This window comes from Podarcis raffonei, chromosome Z, assembly GCF_027172205.1.
Source record: "Podarcis raffonei isolate rPodRaf1 chromosome Z, rPodRaf1.pri, whole genome shotgun sequence".
NCBI lineage: Eukaryota > Metazoa > Chordata > Lepidosauria > Squamata > Lacertidae > Podarcis > Podarcis raffonei.
This window is the reverse complement of record NC_070621.1, coordinates 29,085,571-29,110,416: the sequence shown is the minus strand read 5'-3', so window position 1 is coordinate 29,110,416 and position 24,846 is coordinate 29,085,571. Positions and strand designations below refer to the sequence as shown.

Below are 24,846 nucleotides of genomic sequence, written 5' to 3'. Positions count from 1 at the left end.
CATATATAAAGAGAAGCAAATAATGCAACAGCCTCTATCTGCAACCTGAACTGGTACAACCCAGACTCAGATTAACCACCTGGAAAGAGGCCAATGACACTGAACATAGAAAAGGTTAATAAACAGTTAATAGTGATTGGAGGCAAGGGGGGGGAGGGAGGAAGAGATTGAATGGGACAATAGTCTAATAAGTGCTTTGCTCAGAGAACAGGGAGAGGGAGTTGGGGACAGGAAGCATTGAGGCATCAGTCCTTTAAAAGATCCATGAAATCAATTTGAGTATGCAAAGATATTCTCAAAATAACTCTGAGGAATGAGAAAGGCACGGAGTCTGGTGAAAATAACCTTCGGATCACTTTACACTTCAGTAATCTCATGGATGCTAAAATTCTGCTGCAAAGTGCTTTTTAAAAAAAATAATAATAATAAAAGAAAGTCCAATCTACATTTTACCCAAATTCTTTAAATGACTGAGTAAATTAGCAATCTCAGATTCCCCCCTATTTCAATATCTTTCATATTTTGTGTAGTTATTATGAAGACAGATGGTCCCTTGAGAAAACCAGTGAGGCAGCTTGGGTAGAGCTCAGCCACAATTTCTCAAAATACTTCTTTTTCTGAGTGGAGAGCAAAATTCTGAGTGGTGTGTTTTTTGTTTTTTGAGCCTTCCCCCACAAAAGGAGGGTCATTTTGTCAAATATTCACCAAATAGTGTCCACCCCTCCCCGCCACCATCTTCCCAGAGATACACCAGAAGCTATGTACTTCCCATCTTCAGGGAATGATCCTGCATCTCTATTTCTGAGGCACAGTGGAAGACACTATATAGTGCCCAGGCAGCCAGGACTGAAGCTCTGCTCTTGATACACTGCCAGTAATAACTGTGAGCCTCCCTCCCACAACAAACAGTTGGCGGATTTTGCCCTTCCAGTAAATATCCACTCCCTAAAAAAAACCAAAAAAACCCCACGCACAATTTCACTGCCATAGAGAATCTCAGGATGCCAAAGTTTTGCGCTCAACTCATCCGATTATGGTCCACTCCATGGTCCACTGCCAAGAATCCATCAGCTTTTGCTGATGAGCCAAAGCCGGAAGCTCTGCAGAGTTTGACATGCCACTGCTTCTGCGATGTTAAAGGAGTCCCATTAGAGGCAGTGGTTAATTGCAGAAGGCCAGGGAGAGTGGTTGCACCTGCTCTCTCTGAGAGGGGATGGAACACCGTCGTTCGCTTTGAAATGTCCTGTTGTGTTCATCAGCCTAGATGGCATCGAGAAGTTATAGCCGTAGAAACCATATGGAGGATGTAAGGCACAATTAAGGGCTTCCTGGGTAATGGGACTTGATGGGAAAATGTTTCCAGATGCATGCAAGCCATACAGCATATGCCCAGCAGAACTGGGCCCTTGGGGGCTTGGTCCATTTAAGTCTTCTGCTTTGCCACTTTTGACGTTGGTTATGCTCAGAGAAGACAGTGCAGGCATCTCCACCATGAAGTGAGGCAAAAGGGGTGGGCTGGAAGCATTTCCCAGTTTAGGATGGCTTGGGAATATCAGCGATGGCTGTCTTAAAAGGCCGGTAGGGCAAATCTTGTAGCAGACAGGGAGGCCAAAGTGGTGGAGGTAAGATTCTGGGCATGACATTCTGAGGTTGCTTGCTGACAGGTGGAGTGTAGGAGGAGAGCAAGAGGGGGAGAGAAGAGAGCTGAGAGGAGACGGGGTTCCCCCGGGGGGTGTCACAGGGGAAGACCCAGGACTTCCACCTACAGTAATACAAGAAAAATTATGTCATTAAAATATTTTTTAAAAGAAAGAGAGAGATTTCCCTTTCTCTCTCTGGTTACTCCCAGATTGTTGTTGTTTGGAGGTGGGGTTCGATCACATACTTGAAAATGCAACATGCAATAATAGAGACTTAGGAAGATTCTGTACAACAAACCTGCATCTCCCAAAAAGTCAGACTTTTCCCATTAACCAAAGTGATGGGAAAGTGTTCTGAGAAGTGTGGGATAGCACTTGCTTTGATGCAACGTCATCTAACCTCTCCAGAAACAACTAGAATGAATGTTCTTTTTTAAAAAATAAATAAATAAAAAGCAATGGACATAATCTATTCTCCATGCAAACAAATCAGAATGAATGCTCAATAAACAAGCCATCTTGCAGCGTGCTCTGTCTTTCTCTGTCTCTGTCTCTCTCTCTCAAATGCTCAGGATATCCAGGGGCAGCAACATCTGGGGCTACCACTAGGAATGTCCAGTTCTATATGCCCCAAACTATAGCCCTGGTGGTTTAAGACACAGGTGCTTCATGTCTTAAACCACCAGGGCTATAGTTTGGGGCATTTCCCTAGACCAGCCTTGGGAAACCTCAGACCTGAAGGTTGAAGGTGGCCCTCCAGTCCTCTGTATCTGTCCCTCAGGACTCTCCCCAGGTCATGCTCTCCACTCTCCTTGGGTGCTTTTGTCTGGATGAAATGTTCTCTTGAATTGGAACAGTGCCTCTTAGGGTTCCTATAGTCCCACTGCATTCTCCCAGGCAGGGGTGCCAACTTGAATAAAATATTGGTAAGGTAAGCCCTGCCCCACATAATCGATCACATGACATAGTGCATACACACGATTTGAATGGCAGTGCCTATGAACTTTGGGGGCCCCAGCTCCCTTAAATATCTTATGGGGGGGCAAAGATCCCTAGGAGTTGGCTCCTATGCCCCTGAGGAAAAGTTCTATTTAGTGCTCAATTGGAGCATGCAGCAATTTTCTGGATTGACATTTGCTCCAAATTAGCACTAAAGAGCAGGTTTTCCCTGAGAAAGAAGCAAGGCAAGGAGGAACTGCTTGGACCCATGCCTAGAAAGCACATGCCAAGCAAAAAACCACTTGGACCCATGCTTTCTAGGCACGGGTCAAGTGGAAGTGTGAGTGAGCCATAACTTGCCAAGTTGGAGGATAAAAAGTTTTTTTTGGGGGGGTAGAAATCTCTCCATTTTGTGTGCTTAGAAAGTGGCCTACTGAATCAACCACTCACATCTGTTGCTCCATGCACTTTTGCTTTTGGCCCTGCCCACCATTGATGCATGGACCCTGAAAGTTGTCCATGGCTGAATGTGGTTGTTGGGCTTAAAATGGTCTATACTTCTGCTCTAGGATGTAAAGAGATCCCAGGTATTGGAATGACTCTACCCAGGTTGGCCATTGGCTTGCCTCAACAGGAAGAGCTAAAGGGACTTCCTGTCCAAACACAAAGTTTGCCTGAGCAATTATTGTTTTCTCCTCTCTATTTTCTCCTAACCTGCTGGCTCCATACCCATCAACTGCCCCAGAAAAACTGGGACATCCCATTTTCTCGTATGAGAACATGGGCAGCCATTTTGGGAGCCTTGCTCTGTCATGATTTTGGGCCGAGATCTCACACCGGGTCTGTGTTTGGTCTCCAAAGGTATGAAAACTATTAGCCTAACTGAAATGATGGTATGTGCAACATGGCTGAAATTGTAACAGTTTGACAGAATGATAGAAATTCAACTAAGAATTATTTTCTGCAGTTGGGTCGTGGTACCAGTTTTTGAGGGACGGAGGAGGTGAGTGCCATGGTAAGTTCTCTGACTGCCCTTGTGTTCCTCTCTCCCTCTCTCTCTCTCTCTCTCTCTCTCTCTCTCTCCCTACACACACACACACACACACACACTCTCATTCTGCCATTTCCACACTCTTTTGGAGAGAGTTTAAAGTGGAATGAATGTTCCTTGCAATCAAGCATGTGTAATTATCTCACCAGAATGTAAAGCTGGGTATTTATCCAGGCTGCAAGCTTTGAGCAATTTAATTGATGGATTAATGAGCAAAATCTTAAAAGGGGGCAAATCCCCCTTTGATTAATCAGTTGGGCTCAGAAGAAGCCAAAGACCCAGGATTCTCAAAGGACAAGCTGCCCGCAGGCCCCAAAGATGCAACAGCTCCCTCTTTGCTAGGCTGATGAAAAGGAACTGTTAAAATAGCATATCCTCCTTCTACTTGGCATCCAAAATCAACAAATATTTAGCTTTCTGTACGAAATTATTGCAGAATTATTCAGAATGAAAATAAGGACCCCAGGCAACTGGAACTCACTGGAACTAATGTAGCAGCATAGTAGCTAAAGCCCCATTGAACAGAGTGAGACAGGACCTGCCTTATTATGGGTGAAGCTACCCTTGCGCCTGGTGTGAAGGCGCCAGCTGTTGAAAAATGCTGTAGCTAGACTGTTGGTGGAGATAGACTACTGCCAACACATAACTCTGGTTCCTAAAAGCTCACATTGGCTGCCCATATGTTACCAAGCCATGTTCAAGATTCTTGTATTAACTTACAAGGCCCTGAACAACTGGGGTCCACAATATCTTTAGGACTACCTGCTTCCTTATATCCCTGCTCAATCAATGAGATCCCCTTTGGTGTTCCCCAGTGGCACAGATGAACAGCTTGTAACTACCAGAAGGTGTGAATTCAGTGTAGCGGGCCCAAGCTTGTGGAACTCCCTCCCTAATTAAAGTTAGAAAGGCACCCTCTTTTCTGAACTCCAGGTGCATGATGAAGTCCCCCTTATTCCAGCAGGCATTTTAAGTTAGTTTGAGTTTCTCTTTGGTTCTGTGATGATTTCTTTGGTTTTGCTACATTCCCTGTATGGTTTATTTTTATGTACACCACATAGAAATTCTAATGATTAAGCAATATGTAAATTTAATAAATAAATACATTTCCAGTGGCAGATGCTGGAGGGTGGGGAGGGGTGCAGCAGTAAAGGTTGGTCCACTTGGGGAAATGAGGCACTGCCCCACCAACCACAGACTATCCCCAATAACTAGTGCAGTGTGGAATAAGTGAATAGGAGGGCAAATGGGAGAAAACTAGAATTAATTTGCTCTGCCTCCACTTAATAATGGACACCCTGGCTTCCACCTTGCCAGTTCCACTGGGCACCAGACACCACTAAGTGGCATCAGTGTGATGGGTCTCATCAGAACACCAAGACCCCAAGAGCTGCCTGAGCATGATGGATGCTGGACCTGATTATCCCCATGAGGGACTGACTGGGAGTTACTTTTCTAAGTCCACCAAATGAATCCCTGATAGAGGCAAGAGTTGAAATGAAGGGCTTTCTGGTTCATTGCTCAACCTTGTGCAGCCTAGTCCCAGGCCTGTTTACACAAGAGTCAGTCTCACTGCAGAGCCAGCCAAAGGTATTTTGATGCCTGAGGCAAAGGATGAGATAGTGTCCCTATTAACCTTCCTGAACCCCTCTGCTGGAGATTTAGAGTTATTTTTGCAACTACTGCCATACACAGCATAGGACCATTGGTCCATCTACTTCCCCAGGCACTCCATCTGAGACCTTCTGCATGCAAGGCTATGGCATTTCCCTAAATGAGCTTGCTTTCCTTACGGGCAGTGAATGATGCTCCCGGTTGTCAGGGTTGAAATGAGATTCAGCTATCAGTCAAGTCAGCTTCTCTGCATAGGTAAGTGGGATACTATCTCATCCTTTGCCTCAGACTGGCAGTGATCTACCAAAAGTTGTTGAGCTTTTTTTAGGAAGCCAGAGTTGTTGAGCTCCCCCCCCCATTTTTTATTTAATTGTTTTTTTGGGGGCCACAATCCACCAAGATCATCTACCACGAACCCCCCGTGATCGACCAGAAGATTGCGAACTACCTGTTAGACACCCCTGCCCTAGACCATTGGTTCTTCTTGTTCCCCAGGCATGGAACTAGGTTCTCTACCACCAATCTATGGTCTTTCCAAAGGAATCTGCTTCTTCTTGAAACCATTTAAAAGGAAAAATCCTTCTGCTCTGCTCTGGATTCAGGCTTAGCCATGCTTAGAGTAGACCTGATGGGGCTCAAGTCAGCCCAGCTCAGCATTATATTGTTGTGAGACATGGTAGTGGTCTATGTGGAAAGGCCCTTTATCAAAAGCATTTCATGAGCATGCTGACATGCAGCGTTAACAGGAATATAGGAAGCTGCCTTATACCAAGTCACATCACCAATCCATCTTTCTCAGTATTGTCTGCACTGACTGGCAGTACATCTCCAGGGTCTCATACAGGAGACTTTCCCAGCCCTGTCTCAAGGAAACAGGGAGTGAAACATGGACCCTAATCCTAACCTTCCCTGGGGCAGGGAAATGATGCTTTAAATCATTTTAATTATCTAGCCCAGAAGTTAAAAGCCAAATTTGCATGGCCATCAGATACAATGTCTTTACTGAAAATTAGCTTCCTTGCTATCCCAGTATTCAGGTTGCCAAAGCCTCCGTGGAACTGACTGCACTGAACATGTTGAAAAGCATGCCACTGTTGCTTAAAGTTCAGCATAATGATCTCAGAACCAATGGATAATTCTGTACTTACCCTGACTTTCTGCACCAAAAGACTTAAAATCCAGGGTAAGTGATGGTCTCCATGGATATGATTCCAGAAGTCCATCCAATACTCCTCTACAAAGCAAAGCATGGACATCAGCCTAGCACTTGCATGGGAATATATTCCAAAGGCTGGTTCAGATATTGACAAGTGGGGTACTATTTAGCAGAGTCATAGCCATATAGGAAATGGCCAAATAAGGAAATATGAACACTTATAAAAGTAATCTAATTTCCACTTTCCTTTATGGAGATGGGGGGGGGGAATTACAGAATTCAAGCAAAATATCCCTGCATCACACTTTCTTTCTTGCCCACGATCCTAAGAGACCAAGGCATACAAAATAGGATATTGTTGAGATTATCATTGTGTCAACCTACCAATGACTATATACCAAAAGTTGATTTACACCCACCCACCCACACCCCTTCATGGAAAATGAAGGCCTCAGTTCTGATAGGGGCAATTCAAATGCAAGTTTCCACACTAGGAATGCACCCTTCTCATCAAAGGGGAGTACAAGTGGCTCAGTCACGCCAGGTGTGAAGCTTCTGGGGCATCGCAGAAGGTGCTGCAACTATGAAGTTCAATGGAAGATGAGTGATGGCGGGGCACATTGGATTTTGTGCAGGGTGCCACAGTGCAGAAGCTTCTGCATCCAGCAAGTTTGTAGACAGGAAGCCAGGCAGTTTTATTGCACTAAACAAACAGATGTAGTGACAGACTATTCACATATAGCAAACAAATAGTCTGCAGATAATCTAGTTTGGCCCTCAAGAGGTAGGGAGGGTTGTTTTTAGAAGGTGGGTGTCTCAGAAGCTCTAGTGAGCACTCAGGACTTCCTGGGTGCCTCTTGAGATTCTGGCAAAAATATATCTTATTATGCACATGAAAGTAGTATGTGACACATAAAACAGATTGCAACTGATTAATCTCTTTTTGTTTATTTAATTGCTTAGCTTAAAATGTGCTCCAGTTGTTAACTTAAGGAAAGCCTTGCAGCTGGATCAGAACAAAGGCCCATCTGCCCCAGATTTCTGTTCTGACAATGGCCAACCAGATGCCCATTATGGGAAGCCCACAAACAAGACACAAGAGTAACACTGGCATTCTCTCCACTTGTGGTTCCCAGCAACTGGTATTCAGAGGCATACGTCTGAATATTAGAAATAAACATGAAATATTGTGAAAACTGTGAGTAATAAGGACCACTTTAAAATAGGAGTCTCTCCTCCCTTTCTCCCACATTGGGTGCCTCCTGCAACACCCATGGAGTCATCAGAAAACAAGGCGAGGGGTTGGACAGAGGGGTTCGTAACTATTGTTTTACCATGTGCAAATATTATTTATTCTTTCATATGTGTTTATGCAGCTTAATAGCAAAGCAAACTCTAAGTGTTCTAGAAAAATAACAGATGAAACTGGAAAACTGCAATATTATGTAATAGAAAACTACAAGGCAAAAGCATATACTACTCCATTGGTTAACCAATTATTACACTGAAACTCATACTATTAATTAGTTAGGATAGCCTTCATGGATCTGGTCCCCTCAAGATGTTTTGAACCACAGCTCCTCCCACCAGCACTTGCTGGGGCTGATGGGAGTTGTAGTCAAAATATTTGGAGATCACTAAGCTGACCAAGGCCGGACTATGATGCCTTTAACTAGTGGACAGCCCAGCAAATAAATGGTAATAATTTACCTGTTTCTTCCAGGGTCTCTAAACCCTTTAGCAAAGGGATTCCGGTCAATCTTCAGTTTTGTTATCTGTGGACATTCGCAGCAAAACAACAAAGAAAGAATTGTTTGAGTGCTGTAACCAGGTCATCAAACTTTTTCAGCAGGGGGCCCGGTCCACGGTCCCTCAGACCTTGTGGGGGGCCGGACTATATTTTGGAAAAAATAATAATGAACAAATTCCAATGCCGCACAAATAATCCAGAGATGCATTTTAAATAAAAGCACACATTCTACACATGTAAAAACACGCTGATTCCCGGACCATTCGCAGGCCGGATTTAGAAGGCAATTGGGCCAGATCCGGCCCCCGGGCCTTAATTTGCCTACCCATGAAGTAACCCAACACTAGAATGACAAGAACCTAGTTAGACAGAATGTCATTCATTTACAGGAGAAATTTGATTCCATTCACACTTAAAGGCAAATCTATGAAATCTGCCCTTTCTGAAACAATATGAAAGCGTAACTACAGTCATCCTTCAAAATGCACATTTACCTGAATTTTGTGTTGCAGTTCTCCAAACAATGTTTTTTAAAAATGCATATATTAGGGGGAAGTGCATAAAAATAAATGTAGTAGTGAAAAACACAAGAAAAATGCATTATATTAAGGGAAATTGCTTGCAAAAAATGTGTACAAAACAGCATGCAAAAATATGTTTGCTGGGAGAAATTCACACTAAAATGCTGATTAATTATTCTTTTTTTTAAAATGCAGATTGCTGCAGAAATGCGGATGTAATGGGTATGAGTTACTCGTGCGTAAACTGCCGCCTCTCTAGGCTAAATTGCCTTGTAAACCGTTCTGACTGCACAGCCCATCTCCGGGTGGCTGTCTCAGTCGCTGGCAGAATCTGTCTGTGGGCGTTTCTTAAACCTCTTCCAGCATAGAATCTGTTTGACTCCCAGTCTCCTCCTCCTCTCGCTGCGCGGGAGTCTTCTGCGCAGGGAGGGCGTGGGTAGTGGAGGACCTGTGCTCTCCTCACTGGTGTCCAGTGAAGAGTCCCGGAGCTCTCTCTCCGCTTCCCCCATCTGCCCCCCTTTATCCCTAGTGTTGCGCTGATTTCCTTCCCCCTCTACCAGGCTGCTTCTCCTCCTGGTGCTGGGTCCTTCGCCAGCAGAATCTGGGAGCCGCCCCTTCGCTTCTCGCTCTGATGTCAGTTCCCTGACAGCGGAGAAATGAATTAAATATTGGATAATTGAGAAATGGACAGAACAAAACCAAGAGATCCTTCCATCCCTACTCATATGTGCTCAATGTTAGAATAGGTTTCTAAGAAATTGTCACAATTACCCTACATATAACATGAGCTTTTCGTGGTCACTAGAGTCCATTCTGTGAGTTTTGTGGAGCACTGTCCTCATTAAGGCGTTTTAGGTATACATGAATGCAGGGAGAGGGATATAAATGGTGAGGCCTTGGGAGCCCACTGTTCTTCTGCTCTTTGAGTTTGTTCCACTCCTCTTGAGTCCCAGTTTAACTAATAATCATTTGTTGGGTTAGAATGTGTTGCATTTGCTACACCTTTGAAGTCATTCCTTCCTTCCTTGATTGATTGATTGATTGATTGGTTAGTTGGTTGGTTGGAATTCATATACTGCTAATATTTTTTAACCTCTAAGCAGTTCACATAAAATAAAATATGCATTTAAATTATCAATAAAAAGTCAGAAATAAAAGCAAGTTCATTTTTAAAAGATACAAAACATAAACAAAACCAGCATAAAATTGCATATTAAATTGTACACCAGCTTTACATATCTGGATAGGCTTTTGCAGACTCATACCCTAATGCTATTGGACCACACTTGTGCCCTGATTCTTCTAAAGAGAAAACTTCACCAAATCAGCAGTTTTGATGTGATCTTATGCATGCTCACATCAGTATACTTTCAGTACTGTTCTACTGATGCATCCATGCAGCTTGGCATACTCGTGGTTAAACCGCCACACAATTTATAAATAATAATAATTATCATTCAATTTATGTCACCTAAAGATCTTAAATATGAGCAAATAGTTTGTGAGCAAGAAGTGACCTCACATGCATGATATAGTAGGGATTGTTTTCAGTGAGTTTTTTTAATTCTATTAATAACCTTGTTGTATTGTTGTTTGTGTTGTCCCTGTTTTTAATTCTAACTCAAAATAAAATCCCATGAGTGCCGCCCCTGCAAAGAAAACACCCCCCCCCAAAAAAAAGAATTTTGGTATAAATAACTGAACTAGGAGTGAGAGAGCAATTCATTTGGGTTTCACAAAGCCCACACTTCCCTAGCCCAAACATGTGAATCGGAACACAGCTCTTCTTTTCTTTTGTGTGCCCTTGTTTGGATTTTGTGATACAGTCTTCCAGCTAAAGAATGCAAACAAAAATGTGTATGTAAGTGCAAAGGATGTGGAAGGAACTCATCCATCAGCCAAAATAACATGGATAAATCCACTGTACATAGGAAACCTGACTTGCAAAAACTGTATGACAGGAGAAATGTGCCTGAAAATGCATATGAATTTTCATGAGGGCTTAAAATATAAAAATACCTGAAAAGTATGCAGAAATGGGGCAGACCAAACTTAACACTGGAAAAATAAGAAACTAAATTACATGTAAATTGACAGATTCATTCACATTAACATCAAGTTTTGTATAGGGGCAGCATTTAATCAATATTTTACTGACCCAAGACATTGGGGAAAACTGCAATTTGGTCCATGCGTGCACACACACACACACACACACACACACACTTTTCCATATACCTGTGGGATGTAATCTAGCTTAGAGGGTACAGGCCAAAACTATGCGCACTAGGGATAGGTGAATGCGTCAATTTCAGTTTCTCTCAGTTTCTCACTTTTCCTGTGTTAAATTCAGTTCTCCACCTTTCCACATCAGCTTGTATTAAAAAAAAAAAAAGGAGTTCTCATGAAACTCCATTGGGATTTTAGTGTGATTTTCTCCTAATACACACATTTTAGCATGATAGTTTTCCTAATGTACACTTTTTTACAGAGCAGTTTTCCATAATTTAATGCATTTCTGTGTTGATTTATTTCTGTGGTTGTTTTTTTTTAAATGCATCAGTCCCACTTCAGGGGGGAAAGAAACTACCTTAATTTGCACAATTCCAAAATCTGAAGAGAAATGAATGGAAGTACCATTTTGGAAGCATCTCTTAAGTAACTTGCCTGCTGGTTTTGATAGGCTGTGACAGTGGTGAATTCAGTTTCTTTAAAGGAGAAGGTCTGAACGCCTGCTGCTGGCAGTGACTGGATCTGGGACAGATCAAACCGGGAATCCTGGACAATGACATGGACTCTTGGCTTGTATTTGTGCATGGACTGCAGAATAATCTGTAAGAGAAGACAGGCAAATGTCCTTAAAAACCTCAGGTCTAGGGACCCAGTGCTACTATATCTGGCTCTTGGGACTCTCCCAGCCCTATTCTGTGTCCTCCTTGGGTGCCACTCACTTGCATGGGTGGGTGGGTGGGTGGGTGAAAGGGTGCATAGAAGCCTCTGGCTTTTGCATGGCTGAAATGTAGGCATTTGTACAGAGGTAAGAATCACATCCATTGCTCCACCCACTTTTGCCCCTGGCCATGCCTACCACTGGCATGTAGCCCCCAGAAATGGAGATGTGGCCCTTGGAATGAAAAGATTTTCCCATCTCTGGTTTATTGCATCAGTGCTGATCTAGGTTCCAAGGGAGGTGACTTTGACAATGGGGGTGGTAAGGAGCTCCATCATTGGATCTTTATGCCCTTACGTTACCAGAGCAGGATGAGAGGGACAGGTGCTGCAGCACAAAGGGGCTCCAGCTATGCATTTTACCCGATGTGGCCCTTGCATCACTGTGGCGACTTCATGGTAGAGGAAATCATACACCTATGCACAGAGACACAACTTTCTCTCCCTCACTCGCAATTTCTTAAATTCCAGTCTGCAAAGCATGTGGGGCTGTGACTCTGAATGTAATAATGCTGAAAGGTAGATGGACTAACAACTTCCTAATTGATTGTGGGTTTTGTTTTGTTTTAATTGGCATGAGCTCCCCTAGAAATTTTGGTAAAATGAAAAGTGCCATATACAATGGTTTCAAATAAACACACATACAGTGGACCCTGAGGTTGCGAACGTGATCCATGTGAGATGCACATTCGCAACCTGCAGTGTTCACAACCCGCAGTGGCGCGGGTTGTGATTTGGCGCTTCTGCGCATGCGCAAAGTGTGATTTAGCACTTCTGTGCATGCACGACCGCTGAAACCCAGAAGTAACCCTTTCTGGTACTTCCAGGTTTCGGCGGGTCTGTAACCTGAAAAACCGCAACCTGAAGCATCTGTAACCCAAGGTATGACTGTATAAGGAAGTCTTAGGGCAGCCCTAAAAGTTATTTCTTGTTCCAACAAGAAATCTCTGTGCATCCCTCCCTTCTTCTCCCATTATAGCAGTTCACCCTCCAATCCACACCTACATGCCCTTTGTCGTCCATCTCATTGTTGGTCAGTTTCACCCGATCAAAGCTGATGATCTGTCTCATCCAGGTCTCTCCAGAGCAAGGGGAATCTGGGTGGATGTAAAGCCGGGGTGTGATGCAGGAATGGTCTGTGTTTCCGGCCACCATCCACTGGGAGCTGTGGTAGACATACCTTCATAAGAGACAGAGGTCGTGAGGTTAGGAATCAGCAGAACAATCTGATGCAGAACCCACATTAAGTCCTGTATTTGGCTTCTCAACACACATCATAAGCACATTATATGCACCTGCCAGATCAGACCAATGGCCTATATAGTCTAGCATCCTCTTCTCACAGTCAGACTCTGCCTGTAGGAAACCCATAAACATTCTTGAGCACTCCCCCCTAAAAAAATTATGCCCACTTTCTGAGTTATGCAGAGTTCACATGATTGGCAGCAGTGCTGAGTCACTTGGCAATCAAAGGCTACCTTGTCAAGAGCCCTTAAAAATGGAATGCTGAGGACTTTCCTTCATCTTTCACTGCCCATTCAGAAGGCTACCTTTTTATTACATTTGCCACTTCTTTCAACTGTTTTTTGTTGGTAGCCTAGGATTCCTTTTCTGGTGTATAGAGAGACCAAGAAGCTCAATGAAAAAACCAGTAAGATCTTCACCTGATGCTACCCTCCAACATCAGTTATTAGTAGCAGATTAACTCTGAGTTGATCTCTAACAATAATTATTAAATACTAAATCCTATAGTTGCAGTTTCCTGCCGGTTCTTTCTGTTCTGGTGTCCTGTGAAATGTGCAGGGAGTTTGGGGGCACTGCCTGTGCCTCATTATAAATTCAGGGCCCCTTCAAAGGGATTCCAAAGAAACTGACCAGGTGTGCAGTATCCCCAGTAGTCAGGTTTTAAAAGCCTCCATTTCCTTGCAGGACACTCCGTGGGACCGTAACTGGCTTGCGATCGTTAGGTCTCAGCCTCCCCCCCCCTTCCGCCCTAAACTCTTACCCCTACTTTGCCCACAAAGAAATTATGGCTCTATTTAGGACTCAGCGCTTGAAAAATTCGCTTCCTGCAATTCACTCACGTCAGTTAGGAGGACAAGGACAGGTATCTGAACCCTGAGTATGTTTCTCTCTGCAGCGGACATCTCAATATTTTTTCACCTTTAGAACACCGACAGAAGGACCATATGCATGCTTACTCAGAAGTAAGGCCTAATGAGCTCTATGGAGCGTACTCCCAGGCAAGGGTGTATAGCATCGCAGTGTTAATAATCCTATTCTTTTGTTTTAGGTAGTAACTCCTATGGAACTCGGGGAACTTTCTTATGTATAGGGTTGCGCTGCGAAAACAACGACAGAGCAAAAACGCGCCACATATTTAAAGCATGGTTAAAGCATATGGCTTCTCGCAAAGAATCATGGGAACGGCAGCTTTCCTCTCACAGAACTAGTTTCCAGCGTGCTTTTCATATGTGTTGAATATCCTAAATGTGTGGGGCGGATCTTCCCAAAAGGAACAGCGAAACTGGCATTATTATTATTTTTTAGAAAGTATCTCTTATTTCCGTGAGCGATTTAAACAACATGATTACATATCCCGCGTTGAAACCTTTGGGACGTAACACGCTCACTGTTGCGTTAGCTCAAGACTCCTGCTGCCTTTGATGTGGGAGAGAAAGGCAGCTTTTTCAAAAGGCAGCCCCTGATCTCAACCTGTCAAATTATTGTCGAAGGCTCCCTGAGGTCCTGCGAACTGTTTGTTTGCTTTGCAACTTTCCCCAAGCCCCTTGGGGAAGGGCCGTAGCTCAGCGATTAGGACGTCTCTTTTGCCCCGGCATCTCCTCCTGGTAGGGCTGGGAATACTTCCCTGAAACCCGGGCGCGCAGGCAATAATCACGCTCAGTATAGGGCAATTTCCCGTGTTCCTAAGAGTCCTGATCAAAAGCACCTATATTGGAAAGAGGTACTGTAGAAACCAATGTGCACATCCTCTCCCAGACCAGCGGTGGAGGGAAGAGCACGGGATGAAAGTAAACGGGACTGTTGGGCACACAGCATAGAATCTCGCGCCACTGGGACGCAGGCCCGCCGTGTGTGTACCTATACTTCTTTACGCATATCTGAAGTGTGTATATTCCTTCGTGCAGCGCATAGTTAACCTGTGGAACTCCCTCCCTCATGAGGCACTGGCAACGCAGGTGACCTTTTTCTTTTTTTAAAAAAAAGGTTTAGATAATTTCATGGAGGACAAGGCTGCTAGCCTCGATGGTTTTGTTCTACCTCCAAGGTCTGGGGCGCTATGTATCGGAATACCATTTGCCTGGAACTGCTGCTGTTCTCAGGTCCTGCGTGCAGGCTTCCCACAGGCTTCTGGTCGCCCGCAGGATGCTAGCCTAGATGGGCTATAGACCAGCAGTCCTGACTTATTATGGAGTCTGAAGGAGTTTGCTTAGGCTGCAGTGTTTAACCGCACCTGCAAGTAAACCCCACTGAATTCAGTAGGGCTTACTTTTGTGCAGACATAGGACTGCGCTTTAAGAACTCGCATTTAGAACTGACTTGGATCTTAGCTTTCTGTCAGCGTCTGAAGAGCCCTGCCTACAATCCGTTTTTGACTGCTGTTTTTCATGCGGATTTAAAATCAGTTGGAATTAATGGGGGAAATATCTCTTTGGGTCCAGATACTTCAGAGTATTTGGGATGTCGTAAATTCGCGCAAACAGCGAGCTATTGATATATTTTGCCAATGGGTCAGAAAAGCTTAAAAAAGAGGAATCGGTTTACGATTACTCCGCATAACTCCGGCCCTGAATGATTTGAGGAGACGCGGTTATTTCCTAGAAGGAGGGGCGGGGGGAATATGAGAAAACAGGCATAAGAGCGGACTGCAGTTTCACGTGTAAGTTGATGGTCATATTATGAAATTAGGAAGGGAGCGGGGGGGGGGAGTATTTGAAGAGAAAAGGGAATCTTGCATGATGCGCATCTGCTTGCTTTAAAATGGCTTCCAGGCCTACTGGGGTGGAGGAGCAGGTCCCTTCGACATCAGTGGGACTGATTCACAGGTACATGTAGGAAGGAACTGTTGTGACTGTAACTGGCAGTTGAAGCTGGGAAAAGATTGAGTGTGAGGTGATGCTACCATATGCGCATCCCTTTCTGTGCTGGTTGGGAGCTGGAGGCCCTGACACAAGCAGGAGGCACGTCGTCATCACCTCCTGCTGAAGTCATCCGCGAATGAGAGCGTGCACGTGTGAACTGACCCTATATCTTGCTTAGCTTCCGAAGGAGAACGGTCCGCGCTTTACCTGTATCTTTTCGAATCTACCGGCACCACGTCTATGGCGATGTAATATTGCTTCATCGAATCCAGACCTTTCACTTTGACTCTGACCGACGGAAACATTCTCCTGCGAGAAGCGTAAGAAGAGCAATAGGTTTCATTTGGCATCTAGTTCCTTGGTTCTTTTCTTATCCCGCTCTGTCTCCACTGCTCAAGGCTCATCGCGCAACTGTCCACAGCCATACCTGAAAGGGATACCTGCCGCTTTATGAGCCCCAGAAGTCTCAGGCCGGCGAGCCTGCCTTTCACACCGCCAGCCTGAGCGCATTCCCTGTGACATTTGCAGGAGCACTGGAGTTTAAGGGACACCCCATTCCCTTTGCATTGCAAAGCTTACAGCTGATGGGACTTGCAAGAAATGGGCATGATCCTGTGCGCGCTGACTTGGGAGTAAGCCCCCTTGAACTCAATGGAAATTACTTTCGAGTAAACATGAACAGGTTCCGGCTGAGTTCCCCTCTTTTGCTGCTCCCTCTATTATCATCACCCCCATTCTCTGTCACATCAGAAGGGGAGAAATGATCTACTTTCAGGTGTAGCAGAATCAAAGAATTGTAGGATTGGAAGGGACCCCGAGGGTCATCTAGTCCAACCCGCTGCAGTGCAGGAATCTTGCCCACGAACCACAAACCTTCTGGTTAACCGCACTGACACATTGCGCCACAGAGACCTGGTAGAAACCGGCGTGGAAGTAATAGTTTGAACCCTTCCTAACAGTAAGAACATAAATAGCTGTAGTTTTACGCAAAATACTACTAGAAGTCGTAAATTGCTGGTTTCTGTCATAGTGAATAAGCCCGATTAAAAGTGCTTAGTATTTTGTTTCGTTTTTCAAAAGCTTTCTATATCCGCGAATGCGTGTGAAATCATTCAGGCACCATTATCAATGCTAAATCTTAAAACATACTTCGTGGGAAAAAGGATCCCAACCACAGCAGGATTTTTCTCTCTCTCTCCCTCCAACAGATCGTCAATAGGACCAGACTGTTCGTTTACCAAGCCTTGGGCTGCGGCTGAAAGGTAGGAAGGAAAGTCTCAGAAGGACCGAAGACCAAGGGGAGGAGAGAGTGGGGGTGCAAGAGAATGTCGATGTGCCAGCTCCGTAGAAAGGTTTACCAGAAAAACAAGATTCCAGCCCAGCAGTGAGGAACAGAGAGCCAGCAATGGTTTAGTGGTGAGAATGTTGGACCAGGACCTTTCAGGGTTCAAATCCTCACTCAGCCATGAAGCTTCCTGGGTGACCTTGGGCCAGTCACCATCTTTCAGCTTAACCTACTTCACAGGGTTGTTGTGAGGATGAAATAAAGAAAAGTTAGGATGTGAATGTAACAGTAAATAAACATGTCGGATGTTCCTGAACTATACAACTCTCACTGCATCTGACTGTTGGTCATGGTGGCTGGGGAGACATGAAGTTCAGAAACACCTGGAGGAAACACAGGTTTCCCATCCTCCTCTAGTCCCCTAACAAACGTGTATATAATCCTATACTTGGGGTGTGTTCACATTACCATTTTAGAAGGCCGTGAAGTTGTTAACATACACACACACCTTTCATGGGTCTTTCCTCTCTCCCTGTTCACATCAGCAGGGCTTCATAGTGTCACATTCATTTTGTTTGTGTACACACAACAGGATGGGGGTGTCTTTACCCTGTGCAAAGGAGGCTAGAGATAAATTGGAAAAGGCTTGAATGCTCCAACCCATGTGAATCTGGTTTAAGAAACAATGCATCAAAAAAACAGCTGTGCTTAAAAAAAACCCTGCAGGAAATGTGCATTTTTAAAAAAATATAATGGCCTGTGTGAACACAGCACAGAAATCTGGGTAAAAACCCAACACACTGAGTGCACAGTAATTGAGAGTGTGAACACAGCCTTAGTTAGCTAGGAGTGAGTCCCAGGGCATTCAATAGGGCTGTTATCTGAGTAGGATTGTATAGAATTCCAGTGCACCTCTGCCTTTAAGGCACCACAGAACTCCTTACCCCATGGACCTGGCTTTCCACTGCAGTGCTGAGGTCAAGGGTAAGGATGAGAGAGCAAATAAGGCATGGATGGTTTCCCACATTTTGAAGTAAGTGAAGTAAAACATATTACCCTCTGCATAGCACTTTTTTGAAGACCATTCTGTCTGCACCTGCTATTCAGGGCAGAACCTTTTATTGCCCTAGACTTCAGGGATAGCTAACATGGTGCCCTCCAGATGCTATTGGACTTCAACTTGACCATAGGCCATGCTGGCTGAGGCTGATAGGAATTCTAATCCAACAACATCTGGGGGCACTACAAAAGCTTCCCATTGTTTTAATAATCTTGCAAGGGATGTTGCATGAGGTGTTTTAAATAAGGGGAGATGTCATCAGTTTTCTCTCACGCTCCCAAATCACAATCTTACCAGGATCACTGTTATTAAGGAGGAGCCTTTCGCTACAGAATTTATTCCAGGTGAGGAGAGGGGAGACTTGGCCAGGGATTTTTACTGCACTCTGACTCCTCACAACTCTTATCTGTTGAGGATGAGGCTGTCAATGGCTACTAGCCATGATGGCCACGTTCTCCCTCTATTGTCTGAAGCAGTAGCCTCTGAATACCAGTTGCTGAGAATCACAAGCGGGGAGAACTCTGTTGCACACAGGTGCCACTTGCAAGTTTCCCGAAGGTTGAGAACAAGCCGTCTTTGGCCTGATCAGACTGGTCCCTTCATATTTTCTTATGCCCTTCATAAATTAATCTCTCTTCCTCCCTCTCTCTGCAAAGAACTGCAAAAATGTTCAGCCAAACAGCAACTGGGTGCACAAAGTTAGCAAAAGCATTTAAAGCTATGCATTTAATCCATCTAGCTACTGAGTGCCATAAACACTGGAATCTTGAGATTTGGAATTCCACAGCACACATCCTCAGGCATGGATGTTTGAAAACAAATTTTTAAAAGCATCTTCCTTCCTTCCTTCTTTTAATGACACCATACTGGTGACAAGGTCAGCCTTCTCTCTAGGAAGGCTTATCAGAAATGTTTTGTGTCTCTTTCTGACCTTATAGTAGAGGGCAGGTAAGAAATCAAATAAATCAAGTACTCAGAAGTAAGTCCTGCTTGGCTTAAAGGGCCTTACTCCTAAGTAACCATAGACAGGATTGTAGGCAGATCAAATCCATGCACAGGTTTCCTCCAGTAGTTAAAAGAAAGGACACCTACTTAGGAATAGGTTGCCTTGAAATGCATTGACATCAAACCAAGGATGTTTAGGATCTTGATATTAGGCTCCTCACATTCTTCCTTCTTAGTGACATGTCACCCAATCGTACTAACTCAGTGGCAGAGCACATGCTTTAATTTTTGGCATCTGCATTTAGAACCTGGGAAGATTATCTTTCTAAAACCCTGGAGAGCCGCTGCTAGTCAATGTAGACAAACTGACAGTATAAGGCAGCTTCTTCTGTTCCTTTAAGGCTTCATTTGGAAGTAAGTCTCACCGAGTTCTTATTCCCATGTAAACGTACATGAAATTGCAGCCTCAAGCTTTGCCTTAACAGCTCGGCCTTGGTGATAGTGACGCGTCATGCACTAATTCATGGAGCTCTGGTTTGGGAATCGAATAGATTTAATGGAGAAAAGAACCTGCAGAAGGTTATTATAGTCATTTCTCTTGATCAGTGAAAGATGAACTTGTGAGAGAGGCGGTGGTAAGAGAAAGAATATCGTGGGAAGACATTGTCTTTTTATCGATTCAGTGGTGCAGTTAACGTAATTTTAGACTCTGGGTTCAGTGGTTTACAGCCCTCCCCGCATTTAAGGATGGGGATATATTTTACTTGCTTTTCACCGAAACCTGCTAAGTTGGTCCTGCAGCGTTTGCGAGCCCGGGACTTGAATAACCTTTTATTTAAAATTATATTAGAAAATGGCTACTGCATTGTCGGTGCGGGAGACCAGTGATAAGTTTTACGCATATCACAAAATCCCCATAGTAAAGTCCTCGGCCACCGAATTATCCATTAGCTCATCAGTTTTCTCTCACGCTCCCAAATCACGATCTTACCAGGATCACTGTTATTAAGGAGGAGCCTTTCGCTACAGAATTTATTCCAGGTCGTGAGGAGAGGGGAGCCTGCAGTGTAGATGAAGGACAGGCGCAAACTATAAACATATCTGCCTGTGCTTCCCCCATCCCCCGCACTGCAAATATTTGGTTTGAAATAAGGAAAACAAATCATCTTAACTCTAAGGGTTAGAGTGTGTGTGTGTGTGTGTGTGTGTGAAGGAAGGAAGGAATTACCCTCCAAGATTATAAAGAGCTTCGGTTCAGGATTGAGGAAGGACCAACACACACCCGCGCCTCTAGAGAACTGGAGCAGGCAAAGTAATTGTTAGGGTAGATGGAACAACGGTTCTGAATTGTGATTTATGTAAGGCACTTTCAGACTTTCCTGTATCCCTTCGCCTTACCATGGACGGAAATTCTGCCTCAGACACTGAGGTGCTGAGTTTAAAAAATGTAACCTCTGGCAAGAAAGGTCCCTTGATTTCCCCGTTTCGTTTTCATTGGAAATAAAAGGGGGAGGGGAGGATAGCGACGCCTCTCCCTGAGTTGTGGGGAGAACAAATTTGTCTCCGTTGTTAAAATAAGCCTCCCCCACCCTCTAGAACACAGTGTGGCTTACTTCTGAGTAAGTATGCCATTTGTGCATAGTATGGGCACGACCCACCCCGACCAAAGCACTCTCAAGATCAATCAGTTACTTTCCAGGAGAGAGTTGAGCAAGCGCTGAATTATTTGGCGTTGAAACCGGCGGGACTTGGAAAGTGTCCCTCAGAAACAGGATATTAATAAGAATGAATGAAAGGTCGAATGTACCAGAAACCACCCGTGTTTGTTAAAAGAAAGAAAAAGGCCTTACAGTACAATCCTATACATGTGTATTCTGAAGTAAATTCGACTCAGCGCAGTGGGGCTTGCCTTACTCCCAGGTAAGCGGGTACAGTATAGGACAGCAGCCTTAGTAATTTACTTGATCGAACCCACAATTCCTTGAGCGCACAGACTTCGGACCATACCAACGCGGGTTTATTGGAAAGGGTAGAGCAATCGTGTGCATTTTTAGCACAGCAGCTGACACACCGGCAAGCAAAGTCGCTAACAAGTTACTGGAAATTCAGAGTGCTATCTGGGGGCAGATCGCGCGCAGCACACGCATACACACAAAAACAAAAAAAGGAAGAGAGAGATGAAACTCCTGACCAGATGCCCTACCTGCCGGCTTTGGTGATAATCATTTCAGTGCCGATTTCGTGAAACCTCTTCCACAATTCCGAACCTTGCAGGTCCACTTGGATCGCTCCGGCCCCTTCTCTGGTTTCCTCCGTGAGGGAGCCCGCCGTTTCTCCCTTAGATTTCTTTTCTGGGAGGAAATAAATGCAAGCGGGGTACGGGGACAGAACTACAGCGAGTGCCCGTCGCTTCGACATGCCATTGGCTCCCTTCCCTTCCGAGTGGCTCGGATCGGAATTCAAGCGGAAGCTGCAGGGATGCGTTGCGAGGGCCATTGAGAGCCATTCGTTTTTAGGAAGTGCTCTCAAATATCCATTGGAAGTCCTGGAAGGATTTTCTAGGCAGAGTCTTTGTAGGCGCCGATATTTCCTATCGACTGCTGGGAGGAAAATCTGATGGCACTCGAACCTGCTCCATTCACACTATGGAGTACTTTGCCAGCACCACGCAGGAATCTTGGGAACGGTAGTTTGTTAAGCACCCTTAACAAGCTACAGCTTCCATGAGTCTTTGGGGAAAACAGAGTGCTTTTAATGTGCTTTAAATAGATAGTGTGGATATTTTTAAAAAAGAAACCATTGAAACAATTGCACGCACGCACGCACGCACACATATGACTTATTTTAGCACGGCTTCGTTCCTAGAGAAATTTTGGGGAAATAAGAGTTCGCAAGTAAATGTGTGGAAGACGAGAGTAATTCCGGGATGAGGAACTCTCGGTCCCTGCAGGTGTTCTTGGACTGCCACCTTCCATCTGCTCCAGTCAGTCTGGTCAGTGGTCAGGAATGATGGGAGTTACAGTCCAGTAACATTTGCGGGGTCGTATGTTCCCTGGGGTGCAAATAACGATGGGGGGGATTTCCCCTCTTCCGCTGCCACTGAAGCAATTACTTGGCATTCAATTGAGCGCTAGGTGTAGTTTTCGCTGCAATTGGCCTCTCTAAATTTCATTTGAATTGCACGAGTTTAAAGGTTATGCCCGAAACAGAACACAGATCACCCACAGGCCCCAGATTAATCGCTTTGTTCTTCCCTCGGTGTAAAACGAGGCTTTGATCCATTCCCTTTAGTAGAACTGGGAGCACGGCTGAGCCCTATTCACATTTAAGAATCTTAAATTAAAAACTCACAGTTCAGCACTCGGATTTGGAAAAGTACCCCCTCGGCGTGCGTCCGCCTTCATTGTACAAAGTCCCTTGTTATTTTACCCTTCGCTTATTCAACACAGTCCTAACTTTTTATTTGGGGCAAGCGTTATTGAAAACAGAGCAAGCTTTAGGGGGACGCCGGATTCTTCTTCCGGCTGGCAAATGAGGAAATACAATAAAGAATATGTTCCCGTGCCATGCTTTTCTTAAGGTTGTACCAGGGAGTAAACCCTATCAGACGCAGAGGGAGACTCAGCTGAACAGCGCAATCCTAACTCAAAAGTAAATCCTTTTGGATTAAATGGGAATTTGCTCTCAGGGAATCTGGGGCAGGAAATTAGGACTGAATCCTTCCAGGCTACAATTTTAAACGCGCTGACCGACTTCCGAAGAATGCATGGTTTTGGACTGCACGATTCGGCGGTTGACGGACTAGCACTACATTGAGAAGAAAGGAGAAAGAAGGGCGACTTTACCTGGCGCCTGGTTTTTCCCGAAGACTGTCTTCTCGGCTGCTTTCTCAGCAGAGCACTCCTCTTCCAAATCCAGAAGTTTGCGCTTCCCCGAGTTTCCCACTAAAACGTCCACGGAGAAAGCGTGCGCCCTGGAGCTCAAAGCCATGATCCCCGTTCCAAATGTGGAGTCTCTTTCTTCTTTTAGAGAATAAAATAAAGAAAGATCAGGAGGGAAGCCTTCCTTCTTTGCTTCCCCTACTCCCACTCCAGCGACTCCCCCCTCTTCAAAGCCGAAAAGAAACTTCAGCCCAGCTTAGAAGGGCTTGTGGCCCGATCAACCCCCTTCCAAAACTTTGCGCAGCATCCTAGAGAGTGAGAAAATATATCCAGCTTCCCAGCTCCATTCAGGATTCCTAATGGCTCTCCGAGGAAGCGACTAGCAAAAAGAAGACGACATTTCCATCCCTACTTTTTTTAAAAGGGGGTGTGTGGAGAGAACAAAACTGCCTTCTTTGGCAAATCCCAGGGACAGAGGAGTAAGACTGACAAGGGTAAGAAAAGGAGAGGGAACGCGAAGTCAGCTGAACCTGGATCGAGCCAACAGACTCCACTGTTTGTGTTAGGCACTGTTGGAAGTGCTTAAGAGAGAGGATGAGGGAGAGGGGGAAGGGGGTGCGGGGGAGAGAAATGGGGAAGGGGAGGGGATGGCCATGGGGTTGAGGAAAACTCGCCCCTCCTTACCGGGATGGATGTCGGAGACTCTGTTCTCCTTTCCGTCGGCAAAACTTAGAAGGGAATTCGACATATATTGCGTGCTGGGTGCCAATTTGCCAGGCAAAGCGCAGAAGCGAATAGCAATAGGAGGCGTCTTTCTGGGCGTCCCTTCTGCAATCCCCGTCTAGATCTGGCGAGTTGTCTACTGCTAAATCTTCGCACCACTGGGCGGCGTGGGAGGGATAAGGAATTCATGAGGACTAGAGGCAACGTTTCAAAGACCTTCCGGACCTTTCCATCGAAACAAACATGCCTGTCTTCTATTATTATTATTATTATTATTATTATTATTATTATTATTATTATTAATTATTATTATTATTATTAAACTTTTAATTCTGTTACGAAAACAGCAACAACAAAATAAAATAAAATAATCAGCAACAACAAAGCTGTCGCTATCCCAGCTGCTGCAAGCCTATAAGTCTTTATTTGCAAGTAAGTGGCAGAGAATTTAATGGAATCTAATTCTGAGTAAACACCGACAGGATCGGGCTGCATGTTGAATTCTGCGCGCTCGGGGTCAAATCTTCCGATGAAGCCTTTTATGGGGAAGGAAGTTCCGTTGAAATCTCCCCACATCCACTGCCCAGTACAGTAAAAGCGATACGTTGTAAGCGATACATTGATTTCAAGTTATTCTTCAACGCAGGCTTATTTGATAAAATGACTTCTCTTGAAGTTGTTTTAAAATGCCCCAAAGAGGCGACTAGTTTTGTCGGAACTGAGGGTGGGAACGGCGTCTCTTTGATGATGCTGATCCTGAGTTTCATTAAGCGCTTTACAACAGCAACGCGTGAAAGCTAGAGGGGCTGGTCCCTGCCGCGAGGCGCTTGCAATCGAAGCGCACGATCCGGCCAGCTAGGCGCGTTGAAATTGCTGTGGATTCCAATAGGAAACAGCTAAGCACGTCCTTATGCAATCAGACTTAAATGAAAAGTGCTTTTAACTTTGGCTGGAAGGTGCCCTAAATTCCCATCGGGAAGGGACAGCAATAGGGGAACAGTAAGGGATGGATAAGTCATAGCATTCATTGATCGTTGACATTTCAACACATAGGCTTCCATTTAGGAGTACAAAAAGCATTTACGCAGGCCGCTTAAATCCAAATACTGTACTTTGGTTTCAATTCCTCTCTACTTAAGCAGTGGTGAATAGCCGGGCAGGCAGAGGAGCTGGCGTGGGGGAGGGGGTTTCATTTATTCAGGCTTAAAACGGTTTGGTGGTTCCCATTT

General features: G+C 44.7%; 1 protein-coding gene across 3 annotated transcripts; it reads right to left on the bottom strand.

The window, feature by feature from the left end:
- Positions 1 to 943: 943 nt before the first annotated feature.
- Positions 944 to 23,738, bottom strand: TBX22 (T-box transcription factor 22). Of its 3 annotated transcripts, XM_053374002.1 has the most exons (9): positions 23,579 to 23,737; positions 22,859 to 23,035; positions 21,217 to 21,364; positions 15,931 to 16,032; positions 12,626 to 12,800; positions 11,339 to 11,503; positions 8,111 to 8,175; positions 6,393 to 6,478; positions 944 to 1,762 (listed from the first exon to the last, which is right to left on the bottom strand). In XM_053374002.1, the coding sequence occupies exons 1-9, from the start codon at positions 23,640 to 23,642 to the stop codon at positions 1,149 to 1,151; spliced, it is 1,596 nt and encodes a 531-aa protein (XP_053229977.1). In that variant the 5' UTR covers positions 23,643 to 23,737; the 3' UTR covers positions 944 to 1,148. The 3 variants fall into 3 exon arrangements, with proteins under 3 accessions (XP_053229977.1, XP_053229978.1, XP_053229979.1); XM_053374003.1 differs by lacking the exon at positions 15,931 to 16,032 and having other exon boundaries at positions 23,579 to 23,738; XM_053374004.1 differs by lacking the exon at positions 23,579 to 23,737 and having other exon boundaries at positions 21,217 to 21,359; positions 22,859 to 22,955.
- Between the last annotated feature and the right edge of the window lie 1,108 nt (positions 23,739 to 24,846).

Excerpts from the sequence above, each read along its gene's own strand:
- TBX22 (XM_053374002.1), bottom strand. The coding sequence starts at position 23,642 with ATGTCGAATTCCCTTCTAAGTTTTGCCGACGGAAAGGAGAACAGAGTC. Across the intron at positions 21,365-22,858 it reads CGGGAAAAACCAGGCGCCAG|AAAAGAAATCTAAGGGAGAA; the intron begins GTAAAGTCGCCC and ends ATTTCCTCCCAG. Across the intron at positions 12,801-15,930 it reads GTAGATTCGAAAAGATACAG|GTATGTCTACCACAGCTCCC; the intron begins GTAAAGCGCGGA and ends TCTCTTATGAAG.